The following is a 17007-nucleotide window of genomic DNA, read 5'->3' as shown; positions in this document are numbered from 1 at the left end:
AAGGGATAGACGTGTGCGGTTAAAGTACGCAGTAGTATTAAAAAGTAATTCTTTTTTTTTTGGGTGATATTTGATCCAGACCCACCATAAGTGTCCATTGGGAAATCAAACAGGATATCGAGATGAAAGGATTTGGGGATCCAAGAGGGAGATTCTATGGGCAGGAACTTTGAAGGGTGTCCCCAACAATGCTTCCCAAACCCATGAACTCCACCAAGGTAAAAGGCAGTGGGTGCATGGGAACACCAACAGGATTCCCTCCACACCACCCTCAACCCTGACTTGTTCACCCCTTCATCATTACTCGCTGAGAACCTTGAAACGTTATACTCACAACATTGAGGGGGCATTTTATCCACACAGGTTGCAACTGTTGAAGAAGAGCCAGTATCTTCTCCGGGGCAACTAGTGATGTGCTGTGGATGTTAATATTACTCGCAATGGCACAAGTCAACAAGAGCAGAGGCATGGAAAATAAAGACAGCGCAGTGCCACCAGTTTGCCACCAGGTGTCAGCCAGAGGTCAGGAAATGCTTCTCATTCCGAGGTCTGGGAGCTGGAGACATCTAAAGGAATAACCCTGACACTACGAGCCATGGGAGGACTTCTACAGAGATCCCGGGATCTCAACCATTGAGGGACATCCACAGACCCTAGAACCTCATTCCTGGGAGGACAAAGACAGAGCCCCAGGACCTCAGCCATGGGGGGACATCCACAAAGACCAGCCGCACCAAAGCCATGGGCAAGAAATCACACCAATGCCTCTACTTCCTTATAAGGCTTCAGAAGTTCAGCATGTCCCCAACAATCCTCACCAACCTCTACAGATGCGCTGTAGATAGTCGAAAGCATTTTATCGAGATGCGTCACAGCCTGGTTTAGGATCAGCTCCGTCCAAGATCGCAGGAAATTGCAGAGAGTCATGGAGGCAGCCTGGACCATCACACAAACCTACCTCCCTTCCATTATCTCCATCTACTCACTGCCTCAGCAAGGCCAGCAGCATAATCAAGGACCAGTCTTACCCCGCAGAAAGTAGGAATGTCCATCAGACACAAGCAGTTATATTCAGGAGAAATTAACTGGGAGTAGAACATCTGGAAGAGTATTGAAGGAGCAGGAGTGAATTCTAAATGTGAAAGCAATGAGTGGGTATGGAACAATTACTGGCAAGTTAATTCAAAGTGTGAAGATGCTATATAAGTACATAAGGAACATGTTGATGGCTAAGGATTGGTATTATGTGGGGAGAAAGGAGGGGGTTTTGGGGGGGGAGGGGGTAGTTAGAGATAACCTAAAAGTAGAGAATTCAACATAGTTACAGAGAAAGGTTGAACAAGTTAGGGCTTTATTCTTTGGAGCACAGAAGGTTAAGGGGGGACTTGATAGAGGTTTTTAAAATGATGAGAGGGATAGACAGAGTTGACGTGGAAAAGCTTTTCCCACTGAGAGGAGGGAAGATTCAAACAAGGGGACATGACTTGAGAATTAAGGGACTGAAGTTTAGGGGTAACATGAGAGGGAACTTCTTTACTCAGAGAGTGGTAGCTGTGTGGAATGAGCTTCCAGTGAAGGTGGTGGAGGCAGGTTCGTTTTTATCATTTAAAAAATAAATTGGATAGTTATATGGATGGGAAGGGAATGGAGGGTTATGGTCTGAGCGCAGGTATATGGGACTAGGGGAGATTATGTGTTCGGCACGGACTAGAAGGGTCGAGATGGCCTGTTTCCGTGCTGTAATTGTTATATGGTTTATTTTTATGGTTATTCATACCATTGGGTTGTAAGAGAGGATAACAAACTTAGAGTGTATGCCTGGAACAAGGATTGTTCAACGTACCCTACAATGAGGCAGGCATAGCTACGGCCCATGCCAGTACCCGTAGCTACGCCTTGGATTTGGAGTTGAAGGAGAAGTTGCTAAGAGTGAGGACCTATTCTTTTAAGACCTATTCTTTTTCTCCAGAGATGCTGTCTGACCCGCTGAGTTACTCCAGCATTTTGTGTCTATCCATTGGGTTGCAAGCTTTTAACCTTGACACTATCACGGTGATATCTGACCCTTCACTCAACTGATGTCCATGGCAGGGCATTGCCAGCAGGGGTCAGCGATTAGCTAGCAGGCTTCTGCTCAAATGCTTAAAAATCTCTTGAGAGTAAGTTAGTGATGAGGGGAGAGGAATAATAGAGGCTGAACTAATTCATCTGAAAAGCGGGAAATCAAAGATCTGGTGACTCCCAGGAACACGGATCAATTGTCAGAGCTCAGGTGGTGAGGAATTTGACTGGATTTGAACCAGGCAGTAGAGACGAGGAACTGCAGATGCTAGTTTACACAAAAGTGCACAGAGTGCTGGAGTAACTCAGCTGGTTGGGCATCATGTCTGGGAAACATGGAGCGTTGATGTTACGGGTCGGGACCCTACCATCGTCTTCAGTCTGGACGTGACAATGCATGGGCAGTTTTAGCGCACATTTGTCAATCTGAGAATGAAAATCGTTCACTCCAAGCTGAAGGGGTAAATTAACTTGCCTCATCACCTACTCACACCCACAATGTCTGCCCAGAACAGAAAGCAATAGACCCGCTCCTCAAGCATTGAACCGCGGTCCAGCGTGGATTTTATTTGTGGAATTCCCTGCCACAGAGGGCAGTGGAGGCCAAATCACTGGATGGATTTAAGAGAGAGCTAGATAGAGCTCTTGGGGCTAGTGGAGTCAAGGGATTATGGGGAGAAGGCTGGCACGGGTTATTGATTGGGGACGATCAGCCATGATCACAATGAATGGCGGTGCTGGTTCGTAGGGCCAAATGGCCTCCTCCTGCACCTATTTTCTATGTTTCTATGTCTATGTTTATACATTGTTGAATCATTTACTTCAGAATAAAGACAGATGTGTGTTGCCAATAAATCCTGAATGATTCAGTCTGAAGAAGGGTTTCGGCCCGAAACGTTGCCTATTTCCTTCGCTCTATAGATGCTGCTGCACCCGCTGAGTTTCTCCAGCATCTTTGTGCACCCTGAATGATTCACATCTGCTTATTGTTTCTTTTGGTGCTGGATCAGAGTTCCGTGACTTACATACATGACACATGGGGAAAGCAGTTCCATGAGTTACATACCTAACACACAGTGAAGTCTGTTCCATGGCTTACATACACCACACACTGACAAGCAGGCTTATGGAACAATGAGTAAGCTAAAAACTGTCAGAGAGACCTGAAGATTCATCGCATAATCCTACCCTGGTTTGTCTCTATAAGTAGTAATGTTACTTCTGAGTCAGATTGTGATTTAACCACATTTTGGTAACCAAAACACACAATTAGTCCAGCACCAGAGGTGGCGTTTTTCAGACAAGAGGTTGAGGAAAGGGCCAATTATCTCACTGAGACGGACAAAGGGCTGAGGCGTTCTCGCTGAACTATCCCATGCGTTATCTCACCATTATCTTATTGCTCATCATGGACTTTACAGACCGTTGCCCACAATATCACAGGGGCTGCAGATCAGAAGGTCCTTGCTGAATCAAACTCGTTGCTATGTTCCAAGTCTACGAGCGGTGCTGAGGACGTGCAAGGCTTTCTGTGATTTAAAGTTGTGATGTGTGTGATGTCGAGATACTCACAGGCTGGGCAAACGGCTTGGGGTCCGAGGGCCTCATGTGCAGGTGTGCCATCATGGCTTGAAGCCGCTCTGTCTCTTTCGACAGCTGTGGAAAGCAAAATATTCTCCAATTTAGGAGATTGGAACATGACATATAAAACGTAACCTTATTGTAACGAGTATTATTGAATGGCCAGACATCGGACTGAGTAGAGAAATGACCAACACTGCACTTCATTCAAGTTTGGGTTTAATGGGCTACTACATTGCAACAGTTCAGGCCAGAGTGTGAGCCACATGATAGATCATAAGTTCATAAGTTCAGAAGTGATAGGAGCAGAATCAGGCTATTCGGCCTTCTGTCTACTCTGCCATTCAATGATGGCTGATCAATCTCTCCCTCCTAAACCAATTCTCCGGCCTCTGACACTATTACTAATCAAGAATCCATCTATCTCTGCCTTAAATATATCCACTGAGGTGGTGTGTAGAACGCACGGGCCATATCTTGCACTACCACAGATGTGCTTGTCTTTCAATGAGCTTTCCACAACGTCCTGTCTTGTTTTGCACAGTCTTCTTGTTATCTACTGCCTTGCATGATTCTATGTGAGATTTATGTCTGGGTCTATATATCTGTGATGTTGCTGCATGATTGTCATTGCACCTGTACTTCACCGAACCTGTGGTGTTCACGCTAGTATGGAGTGATTTGTTGCAATGGAGAATGCACATGATACTGACATGACTTGACTTTGTGTCCTTCAGCCCATCTCAAACAGTGATATACTACCTCACTCACTCTTCTCAATCCCTGCAAGATTTGAGCAGGATGGTTCCAGCTTTGGTCTTTTTAATGCTTTAATTTTTGAGATATAGCAGAGAACCAGGCCCTTTGGCCCACTGTCCATGCTGACCAGCAATCATCCATTCACACACTAATTCTAACCTACACTCAGGACCAATATACAGAAGCCAATTAGCCTACAAACCTGCACGTCTTTGGAAGATCTGTTCTACAACCTCCATCTCATTTCATTAACGTCCTCGAGATACAGTACTGAGACAAGCCCCCTCAGTCCAACTTGTCCTAAATGCCCTATCCAATTGTGCCAATTGCCCATATTTGGCCCGTATCCTCTCAAACTTTCCTATCCATGTTCCTTTTAAATGTTGTTGTAGTACCTATTTCAACTACCTCCTTTGGCAGCTCGTTCCACATACCCACCACCCTTCCAAGTAGCTCCAAGTCACTCAATGGCAGTGGTGAAAGCAAGTCTAGCGACTTATCCAGCCCCCACGTGTATGGAAGGAATCTATAAACATTGCAACACAGTGGTAAAAAAGTTACAGACCTGAATTTCAAGTTGCTGCACGACTTGCATCTGAACGCGACACTGCGCCGTGCTTCGATCATCAAGGGCGTGTTCATTGTTGAGGTGCCTACAGCAGGAAGGAATTCACAGCTTGAGAATGCAAGTAGGGAATTCAGACACTTCACCATGCTGGGAGCAGCAGGTCAGACAGGAACACAGACAACACAAGGAACCAACAGCCCCCATCTGCTTCATCCTTTGGATACATTCTGTTTCTATCAGTAGACAGGCCGTGGCAATCTGGGTAACTCCATTACCAACACCTCAAAGCTCTACCAAGGAGCTGGCAAAGCCACAAAGGTCAGCATGAAGTTGCTTTATCTTGTGCCCAACCATACAGTCCCTGGAAAGACAAACACAGTGCTGGAGTAATCAACAGGTCAGGCAGCATCTCTGGAGAACATGGATAGGTGATGTTTCAGGTCGAGACCCTTCTTCAGACCACAGTCCCTACTCTGGACAGTGCATGAATGTGCGGTGAAAAGGAAGCTTTACTTTGCATCTATCAGATGTAGTTGATGGGCGGAATGTTTTCCAGGTGAAGTGTTCCAAGTTTGACCTGGGCTTTGCTCCGTTTCATGCACCAGTGTCGAGGAGCCTGCTTTGAGTGTGTTGTGGTGGGTCAATGTAAAGGAAGCTTTATCCTGCTCCAACCAAATGCTTCACTTATTCTGTAATGTTTGTGGGAACTGTTTGTGGAATTTTCTAAGTGAATAACTTGCCCAGTCCTTGCCGAGTGAGTATTTTCTCGAGACAGTGTGATGGGTGATTTTTCATTTTGTACCTAATTCGTACTGTAGTCAGAATGGATAAAAGGCTCAAACATATTCTATACTTCCGAAGAATTTCAACGTATTAGAAAAAGCTTTGCTTAAGTCTTGGCTGAATGTTTTCTGATGATTTAACAGACTGGGAACGGGCTTGAAATAATTGAATCATAAAAATAAATTTTCTGGATTTTTTTGGCTCTGAAAAATATTTTCAAAGCAAATGTTTTCTGTGCGTGTGTGTGAGCTTACAGGAAGTGTGTCTCCCACACTGTGAGGTTCTAGGCTGATGGAGAGGATGAAGTGTGGATCATGGACAAGAGGATGGGTCAGGGAGAGGACAGGAATCGATGAGGTGACCCATTCCCTGCTCATACAATCCCAACATGAGCAGGCCTGAGTCACGGAGCTAGGCTTGGAACACAAGGCGGTCCAGACTAATCATTGCAAAAAACCTAACTCTATTGTACAGACTAAAGTGAATCATCAATTATTTCTGGGAATAATTCCGCTCTCCAGATCTTGCCTTGGTACTGAGTTAGATGTGGCCCTTATGGCTAAAGGGACCAGGGGGTATGGAGAGAAGGCAGGTACAGGATACTGAGTTGGATGATCAGCCATGATCATATTGAATGGCGGTGCAGGCTCTAAGGGCCGAATGGCCTCTACTCCTGCACCTATTTTCTATGTACTCAAGTGACTTTAATTTCGCATCAATGTGACTGAATTTTAACTGCCCTGTGAGCAAATAGCAAGCAGATACTGAGGGAACCGAGGAATACGGGTGAGTCCACGACAGTAACTCTGATAAAGGATCAACTGCAATCTTATTGAATGATGTAGCAGACATAAAGGGCCGAATGGCCTTCTCCTGCCTCTCCCTCCTACGTTAAAGTGACAACAACCTGGATAATAGGACCAGGCAATAAATGTTGGCCATGTTGGGAAAACCTGCATTTCGAGAGGGAGATTTTAGGAAAACAACCTATTCGCAGATGGGAGATGGTCAGAGACTGCAGGAAAGGTCAACTGCAGGTGGGTTGGTATGGTGGTCATCGACACAGCTGATGGGTTTAGCTCCAGGTTGTGCTTCATCTCAGGTCAGGCCCATGGATGAACAAGCATGTGTGGCCCATGGATGATCAGGCGTGTGTAGCCCATGGGTGATCAGGCATGTGTGGTCCATGGCCCATGGGTGATCAGGCATGTGTGGTCCATGGCCAATGGGTGATCAGGAGGGTGTGGAAGCAAAGCCAATCCTTCCTTCCTCCCGTTCTCACACTATATTGATCACCCGGTTATTTCAACGTTATTCGTGGAGCCTGACACCTGCAAAATTCACCGCTGTTTCCCACATTAAAATAATGACTACATTAAAGAGAAGAACGCAATTGGTTGCAAATCAAAATCATAAACCCTGTAGATGCTGGAAATGTTAAATAAAAGAGTGAATATCTCCTTCCCCAGATGCTGCTTGACCTGCTGAAGGTTCCCAGCAATTTCTTTTTTTTTTTTCACTTGAATGCAGAATGCTTCGGGGATTTCTAAACTTGTCAGGAGTGATGTTTATAAATGAAACTCTTTCATTCTTTCCCAGACAGAAAGGTATTAATAATTTTTTTAATTGCCATATCCCCGACCTCCTACATGCACTGTGCTGTAACATGAGGCATATCCCCATGGTGCCCGTTTAGCTAGTGTAGTGCGTGGTAAACTGTATGTTGTTGCATGTGTTTCAGTGTTGTGGCTTCCAGAAGCTCCCTGGTTTCTGTAGAGGGAGGCATTGTGCGAAACATTGCTTTTGTGTTACTGTGCTAATAGGTCTGTGAAGCTGCGGCTCGTAGCAAAGTAATTGTTCCGTTGCCAGCACTGATGACAATTAAACACTCTTGACTCTTCACTCTTCACTTCATAGGTTTTTTTGTAATTAACGGTCTTTTGTTGATGGTTTAAATGACAGCAAGTTGGAGAGTGAATGGGGGGGAAATACTCAAATACCCACAGGGTTTCTGATGCGATGAGTCCCATATTTCCATTCTATCCACAGCCTTTTCTGCAAAGCGCAGAAAGCCAATCGGATCCTACAAGCCCACTGGCTATTCAGCGATCAAAGGACTGAGGGAATATGTAACATCAAACGATCTTTTCACAGCCAAGTCCATCCTAAAGTACATGCCAGTGAGGATCTCAGACAAAGCTGAAGCAATGACTATTTCTTCCTGTTCTAATGCGATGCACAGGCCGAGGTCACGCTTAGATGAGCAGTGTTACAGTGATGAAGGACCCCAATGTTACATGTCAACATATCACAGCATAGAGTGTGGCGAAAGGGCTACCAACAATACATTTCTTACTTTCACATCATCACAGCCATACGTGCAAGAATGTTACGCACTCTTAATCTTGCAGGAACAACATGAAAATGGTGGCAGGATTTAGCCCAGACCTGGGCAACACAGGTGATGGAAACAAACCCTATTTGTAATATTGAAGCATGACTTAAATTGTTGACAAATCTTAACCAAGGAATCATAGTCCATGCCACCTGTGTTGGCCACCTATGCTAGTCCGACAGAGGCATAGGGTCATACAGCAGGGAAACAGGCCCTTCGGCCCAACTTGGCCATGTCGATCAAGCTGTCCACTCACTCACATTAAACCCACAAACCTCTATGCCTTTCCTATCTAAGTGTCTGACTCAATGCTTTGGCCCAGCATAAGTTAGATCGGCAAGTTTCCTTCTTAGAAGTACTTTTATGTATCAGTTGGATTTTTACGACAATTTGATAAGTTCCCGACCATTTTAAAATGTATTAAAAGTTGACTTCAAAGCTTCAAGTTGTCCGTTTGGGATTTGGACCTCCGCTGTCCGAGGCATGGGACCAGTAAAATGATCACTATTTCACCACACTTTCTCAGAAACTGTTTGTCGGTTGCACTTTTCTGCAAGCTTTTCTGTCATCAGAGAACACAGAGCTTGAGCGGGACTTTGTGTGAACTGTTTTATTGCAGCCGAACCATTTCAGCGCCTGTTTGTGTATTTCCCTGAGTGGAGGGGTTGGACTGAGTGACACGTTTACGGGGCAGTGCTTGCCGTGGCAGCTGAGAAGGCAGACAGGCAAAAAGCGTTTCTCTGCTCATTATGCAATGATTATCTTCCTATTATGGGATCGTGAAAACATATCCCACAGACTGCTGAGAAACATCTGTTGTGAGTTTGGCTAACCCAGAGGATGGTGAACCTCGACTCACAGCCTGTCTGACACACAGTCAATTCTCTCACAAGCCCTCGGAGATGGTTTGGTGCGTCAGGCCAGCACGGAGGCTGTGTGTGTAGCAAGGAACTGCGGATGCTGGTTTAAACTGAAGATAGACACAAAATGCTGGAGTAACTCAGCGGGACAGGCAGCATCTCTGGATAGAAGGAATAGGTGAAGTTTAGGGTGGAGGCCCTTCTTCAGACTGAAGACTGTCTAAGAAGGGTCTCAACTTGAAACGTCACCTATTCCTTCTCTCCAGAAATGCTGCCTGACCCGCTGAGTTGCTCCAGCAGATTTGTGTCTATCTACCAAGGCTGTCTGCTTATGCCTTCCTTCACCGTTCAAAAGCGTTGCTTGGGTGACACTGTGGTTTCTGGAGAAAGTTTTCTCTTCTTCCCCCCACTTTCCCTCGCCATCTGCAAGGCCAGTGACTTCATCACAATGATTTCATCCGCGCTCCCAGGGGAACAGATAACTCCTCGCGGTTACTGCTCATCAGCCCTGATTAAAGAACACACTGACCTCACCCCTTCCTCTGAATCAACATCACACAGCTCGGTTCAAACTGCTCTGCCACTCAATCCCTGCACTGGGCACAATGAGGCACTGTCTGTCAGCATCACTGAAGGTTTACCATGAGTCAAGCCCAGCATTAGAACTACAACGGCAAACACAATAAACAGGAGCCCACAGTGAGAGTATGTGCAGAGGATTGAGAGTATCTGCACATCTGTGTGTGTGTGTGTGCGTGTGTGCGTGTGTGTATGGGTGTGTGTGTGTGTGTGTGTCTGTATGTCTGTGTGAGTGTGTGTGTGTGTGTGTGTGTGTGTGTGTGTGTGTGTGCACGTGTGTGTGTGTGTGTGTGTGTCTGTGTCTGTGTGTGTCTGTGTGTGTGTGTGTGTGTGTGTGTGTGTGTGTGTGTGTGTGTGTGTGTATGTGTATTTGTGTGTCTGTGTGTGTGTGTCTGTGTGTGTGTGTGTGTGTGTGTACATGTGTGTGTGTGTGTGTGTGTGTGTGTCTGCACATGTGTGTGTGTGTGTGTGTGTGTGTGTGTGTGTGTGTGTGTGTGTGTGTGTGTGTGTGTGTGTGTGTGTGTGTGTGTGTGTGTGTGTGTGTGTGTGTGTGTGTGTAAGTGAGTGTGTGTGTGTGTGTGTGTGTGTGTGTGTGTGTGTGTGTGTGCACATGTGTGTGTGTGTGTGTGTGTGTGTCTGTGTGTGTGTGTGTGTGTGTGTGTGTGTGTGTGTGTGTGTGTGTGTGTGTGTGTGTGTGTGTGTGTGTGTGTGTGTGTGTGTGTGTGTGTATGTGTTATCTGTGTCTGTGTGTGTGTCTGTGTGTGTGTGCACGTGCGCGTGTGTGTGTGTATCTGCACATTTGTGTATGTGTGAATATGTGTTTGTGTGCATGTGTCTGTGTACACGTGTGTATGTGTATCTGCACATCTGTGTCTGTGTATGTGTCTGTGTGCAGTGTCTGTGTACATGTGTGTTGTGTGTGTGTGTGTATTGCACATCTGTGTCTGTGTATTAGTTGTTGTGTGTGTTTTCACACAGTGTGTGTGTCCTGTATGATAACAACATTTAAGTGAGTGTGATGTCTCTGTCTGTGTGTGTATGTGTCTGTGTGCACATGTATGTGTGTGTGGCTGTGTGTGTCTGTGTGTGCACGTGTGTGTGTCTGTGTTTGAGTGAGTGTGGTATCTGTGTCTGTGTGTGTGTCTGTGTGTGTATGTGTATCTATATTTGCGCGCGTACATGTGTGGATGTGTTTGAGTGAGAGTTGTGTGTATGCGCATTTGTGTACGTCAGTATGTGCGTGTCTATATGTCAATGTTTGTGTGCATATACTGTATGTGTGTGTCAGTGTTCTTGTTTCTCCACTTGTTTGCATCTGTCTTCATATTAGTTTTTAATGTTTTCACACAGAGGGTGGCCTGTATGATAACAACATTTAAAAGACATTTGGAAAAATATATAGATAGGAAAGTTTTGGAGGGATATGGACCAAACTTGGGGAAAGGTAGGCACGTTCGTAGGTGTGGACGAGTTGGTCGGAAGGGCCGTTTGTTTGTGTGGTAGCACTCTTTGTCCTATCCATCACCTGCCGGCCTCTGCCTCGACACTTCCCTCCCCCTCCTCCACCTGGGTTCATGTGCCTGTCAGCATTCCCACCCCCATCTCACCTGCCCCACCTGTCACCCACCAGCCTCCATCTCCCTCACTTCTGCCCATCACCCCTTACACTCCTTGTCCTCATGCAAGGTCTCCACCCATAATGCCGAACCCCTCCTCACGAGGAGAACGTACAAACTCCGTACAGCAGGCACCTGTAGTCAGGATCGAACCCGGGTCTCCAGGCTGCAAGCACTGTAAAGCAGCATCTCTACCGCTGTGCCACAGTGCCGCCGGTAATATAAATGCTGTGAAATGGTGGTTCAGTATGGATAACTTTGCCCTGGCTATGTTGGCAGGCATTTGGACAGAATTTTTGGTTTGAGGTGTAATCCCCATCATGGATTCAACACTGACTGTCCAGAATTACTCAGTTATTGTGGCCCAAATAGATTCTAAAGCAGCCAACTCGATTTGGTTCACGGTTTCAAAGTTGCCTCTCCGTTCTCTCCCTAACTCTGATCACAGCCTCTCGTTCATTCCTACCCTTGTGATATCATCACTGCGTGGCACTCTAGACTCCATCAAGTCCTACCTCAATCATATTGCAACTATTGGTGAGCTACATCTCGGTCTCAGGGACACAGCTTATTCTGCCAGGAACTCGATCGGTTAGATCAGTTAGATCTGCATCTCAATCATATCAGCCCTCCAAAGCCACCTGTAGTGGTTGAAACATCGCTCCTCCCTGACATTTTAATAAGCTCTGCTAACAAAGCTTGCCTTATTTCCCCAAACTTCCCTCCGACTGCAAGACAGAGAGGGTCAGATTATTAAACTGAGCCTAGCAAACATGTCTTTTATTTGTAACAGTCTAATCATTTTAGTCAGAAGCGAAGTTAAATGTGTGTTTACATCAGTTATTTCCATAGATCAGCCTCCTTTTATCAGGCCTGGTTATTTTTTCAATCGTCTCAAGTGTCAGAGAGCTGGCAAACATACAAACACTCTCCTTTGATGTATTTTCCACCATGTTAGGAACAAAGGGATCTAATTGCAAATGAAGTAATTAAAGTAAACTGGTGACGGAGCGTGGAAACAATTTGTGCAACCCTCAACACTGCCCATGGTCGCAGTGTGATGTTTCTGTCACTAGACTAAATCTAACCAGTTACAATGGCAAGGAAATGAGCCATGGTCTTAAATGCAAATAATGGCTGTTCCCCCTGGTTGCTGCCCCCTCTCCATGGGCTCCCTGACACCCATGTCCTTTTATGTAAACTAGCTGGAAGGAATTCAGAGGAGATTTACGAGGATGTTGCCAGGACTCTTGGGCCTGAGCTACAGGGAGTGGTGGGGCAGGCTAGGACTTTATGCAGAACAACAGGCCCTTCAACCCACTATATCTGTGCTGTACACAATGCCAAAACCAACTCTTATCTATCTACACATAATCCTTATCTCTCCATTCCCTGCCTATCCTTGCGCCTATCCAAAAGTTTCTTTAATGACACAATAGTATCTGTCGCAACAACCATCCCAGCAGTGAGTTCCAGGCACTCACCACTCTCTGTGTAAAAACCTGCCCCGCACATCTCTGAACTTTGTCCCTCTCACAGATTCAGTGACCCGGGTCAATCCTGACCTCTGCGTTTGCATGCTATCTCTGTTTGTGGGTTTGTTCCGAGCGCTCTAGTTTCCGCCCACATCCCAAAAAATGTGCAGGGTAATTGGCCACTACAAATTGTTCCTCGACCATGAGTGGTGGCGACTGGAATCTGGGAGAAAATGATGGGAATAGAAGAGAATAAAATAGGGTTAGTGGCAAAGGGTGATTGATGTTCATGGCTGATTCCACAGTCCATGCAGGACCAAGGAAAGCCTTCATCACACCCAAAGGGTGACAGGGCGACCAACAGCCCAACAACTTGTTTTCAGGGGAGAAGCAAGAAGAGGGGCAGAGGGTCTTGAGAGAAACGCTGTGATCGCAGTGGTGAATGAGATGAATACACAAGTTCAACGATGGAACAGTAAAAATTGTGCACATGTAGAAAGCAGAATTGTGGGGCTAGCGGGGTGGGCATTCAAAGGTAGAGGAGGTTATGATGGCTTTCGAAAGTAAGAATTTAAAATAATAATAATCAGAAACCTAATAGTTAGCGGGATTTAATTAGGCTTGGTCCATCCCTTTCCCACGTACTGTAACAAGTCCAAGTCGAACAATCTCTCTCTTCCACTTTCCAGGATTGCCAGTACGCACACTTCTGAACTGTGTCTGGAGTTTCTATTCATGAATAGTGTCTAATATAAACTCCTGCCTTGAATCTGGTGTGTGTTCGCAGACGTGCCACGTGGGCAGTGGGAATCAGTTCATGTTCCTTCCAGGAAGAAAAAAAAATTAAAATGAAGTTTCCAGAAAGTGAATGACAAAACTAAAGAAAAACTGAGATCAGAAACCACAATAATTTGTGAATCACAGGATGGAAGAACGTTGACATTGGCTTTAGAATTGCACTAAACCTCCCTGGTAAATCATAGCCACAGAGTTAAATTACAAGGTCAAGTATTGTATTGAGTTTGATCGTAGACCATAACAAGAGAAAAACCACAAAGAACTTCTTGTCTGCCCAATTGCAAGTCTGGTGTGGTCTGCTCAGAACAAAGGCAGCCATTTAGGGCATCATCATCACAGAAGCGTCTCTCCCCAAACCTGCACTCATGGTGTAGACATCAACCTTTTCATAAATCAACCTCAGAATAGCAGAACTAATGTGCCAAAGCAATATAACAATTGGAAATAAAAGTGGGTACAAAGATGTCATGAAGACAAGGAAGATGGGTGTAATGGTGGCACAGTGGTAGAGTTGCTGCCTTACAGCGACAGAGACCCAGGTTCACTCCTGATTATGGGTTTTGACTGTGTGGAGTTTGTACATTCTCCCTGTGACCGCTTGCCGATAGACACAATAGGTGCAGGAGTAGGCCTTTCGGCCCTTCGAGCCAGCACTGCCATTCACTGTGATCATGGCTGATCATCCACAATCAGTGCCCCGTTCCTGCCTTCTCCCCATACCCCTTAACTCCACTATCTTTAAGAGTTCTATCTAACTCTCTCTTGAAAGCATCCAGAGAATTGGCCTCCACTGCCTTCAGAGGCAGAGAATTCCACAGATTCACAACTCTCTGGGTGAAAAAGTTTTTCCTCATCTCCGTTCTAAATGGCCTACACCTTATTCTTAAACTGTGGCCCCCCCTCTAGCGTGTCCAATCCCTTAATAATCTTATATATCTAATAAGGCATCCTCTCATCCTTTTAAATTCCAGTGTACACAAGCCCAGTCAATTCCTGCTATTGAGGGAGTGCAGCGTAGGTTTACAAGGTTAAATCCCGGGTTGGCAGGATTGTCATTTGCTGAGATAATGGAGCAGTTGGGCTTGTATACTCTGGAGCTTAGAAGGGTGAGAGGGGATCTTATTGAAACATTTTAGATTATTAAGGGTTTGGACACACGCTAGAGGCAGAAAACATGTTCCCGATGTTGGGGGAGCCCAGAACCAGAGGTCACAGTTTAAGAATATTTAAGCCATTTAAAACGGAGATGAGGGAACACTTTTTCACACAGAGAGTTGTGAGTGTGGAATTCTCTGCCTCAGAGGGCTGTGGAGGCCGGTTCTCTGGATACTTTCAAGAGAGAGCTAGATAGGGCTCTTGAAGATAGTATAGTCAGGGGATATGGGGAGAAGACAGGAACGGGGTACTGATTGTGGATGATCAGCCATGATCACATTGAAGGGCCGAATGGCCTACTCCTGCACCTATTGTCTATTGTCAGTCACTTCATTCTTTCAACATATTACAGTCCCGCCACCTCGGGAACCTACGCTGCACTCCCTCAATCGCAACAATGTCCTTCCTCAAATTTGGAGACCAAAACTGCACACAATACTCCAGGTGTGGTCGCACTAGGGCCCTGTACAACTGTAGAAGGACCTCTTTGCTCCTATACTCAATTCCTTTTGTTATGATGGCTAACATGCTTGGATTTTCTATGGATTCTTTGGTTCCCTCCCACACTCCAAAGACGGTGTGTTTGTGGGTCTGAAGAAGAGTCTCGACCCGAAATGTCACCCATTCATTCTCTCCAGAGATGCTGCCTGATCCGCTGAGTCACTCCAGCATTTTGTGTCTATCTTTAGGTAGGTATGTTACAAAACCTACCTGAATCGTCATTGAGAATCTGTCCCAGCCCCGTGTGTGTGATTTTGGCGCTGTTTAGAGGGGGCGGGTTTAAAATGCGATTTTTACTAGGCTGTTGCAATCGAAAATGTTCAGCCTAGTAAATCATTAACGGAAAATTGCTGAAAGACCCCGTCGCAAAAGGTATTATTAGTTTTTATGGCCTTGTATAATAGTTATAGTAGTTTAAAAATCACTCTCTAAACCCGCGACCTCTCGCAGCCCCAGGGTTTTAAAAGAAACAATGGCCTGTTTCCATTATGCCCTGTATATAAAGTTTTCTATAGCTAGTAGTTCATTTTGGACAGAGCAAAATTTTTCTGGGCGTTTGAGGGCAAAATCCACTGCAATTGAACGCTAAACCAACAGGATCCCACTAGAAAGCTGATTTAAATGGACTTTAATTTACAGCAATTGGACACTAAATTCCTTCCATTTGGCCTATAAATTGATTTAAATGAGATTTAAAAATCATGTTTTGTTGTGAATTATTTGTGAATATTATTTGGACACTTAGGCTATTTAAAAATGTTAATCATTTATTAAGAAATGGAATGGGGTTGGAATGGGGTAGGGAAGGGACAAGTCATGGCAAGTGATGGGTGGATACAGGTGTAATGTTAAATATTCTGTTAAGAAGAACAGTTTCTCCATTCAGAAATTGTCAAATATTTGGAGGTTTGGGTGTGTGTCCCACTGATCACAGAATGTTATGGTGGACGTACAACAAACAGTCAGGGAGGCAAATGTCCATTGTGTTGCCAGCAGTATGTCGGGCTTCATTGAAGTATCTCTCCAAGACTAGACACAGATTGGATGAGGTGCACATTGTTGCTCATCGTTGTGTGCATGTCCCTCACTCACCCACTTTCTTTAAAATGCCTTGCTAATGGTCAGGTAGACACAAAATGCTGCAGTAACTCAGGCATCATCTCGACAGAAAAGGAATAGGTGAAGTTTCGGGTCAAGACCCTCTTCAGACTGAGAGTCAGGTAAGAGGGAAACTAGAGGTACAAAGAACAAATGAATGTAAGGTATGGAAAAAACAAATCAAAGCCAGCGCCGATGAGCAAGGAAAGGTAGAACCCACAATGGTCAATTGTTGCCTTGGATAAGGTGATAATGAGGGGATAGGAACAGTGAAAATAAGCAGGACAACAGTGAAACTAGTACGATGACTAGGGTTGGGGTAGAGGGACTGGGAGAGAGGGAATGCAAGGGTTAATTGAAATTAGATAAATTAATATTCATACCGCTGGGTTGTAGGCTGGTCAAGCTTGTTAATGGTCAGTTCTGACCGCTGCTATTCACCTGATTGGTGTGCTGCATGAGAGAGCTGTCCGAATGTGTCTCTCCATGCGTTTGTATGTTGGCCTCATGTCTACCAATAACAGCACATATATGTGCATAGATACACAAGCTTTTATGTTTCCAAGTTTCCATCTGTGCACATGTATTCATGTGTTCAATATACCCCTGTAAATGATTGTAGTAACCTGTGCTTGAACAAACATACACATGTATGTATATGTGTGTCTGTGTACCTGCACATGTTTCACTATCCATCTTCCATCCTGTTGTTCCAATATAAATCTCTTACACTTCAGATAGCCCTTGCTTCTTCTCCCCTTCCCCTTCCCCTTCGCAG

The 17007-nt window shown here is 45.2% G+C and overlaps 1 protein-coding gene across 1 annotated transcript in view; it reads right to left on the bottom strand.

The window, feature by feature from the left end:
* Nucleotides 1–17007, bottom strand: part of foxp4 (forkhead box P4) — a 255301-nt gene that overhangs the window by 40267 nt on the left and 198027 nt on the right. Inside the window, 2 exon segments of the mRNA XM_055654369.1 lie at nt 3634–3717; nt 4967–5054. Of these exon segments, the coding sequence (XP_055510344.1) occupies nt 3634–3717; nt 4967–5054 (172 nt within the window).

This window comes from Leucoraja erinacea, chromosome 24 (genome assembly GCF_028641065.1).
Source record: "Leucoraja erinacea ecotype New England chromosome 24, Leri_hhj_1, whole genome shotgun sequence".
Taxonomy (NCBI): domain Eukaryota; kingdom Metazoa; phylum Chordata; class Chondrichthyes; order Rajiformes; family Rajidae; genus Leucoraja; species Leucoraja erinaceus.
Note: the sequence above shows the minus strand (reverse complement) of the source record. Positions and strands in the feature narration are given on the sequence as shown.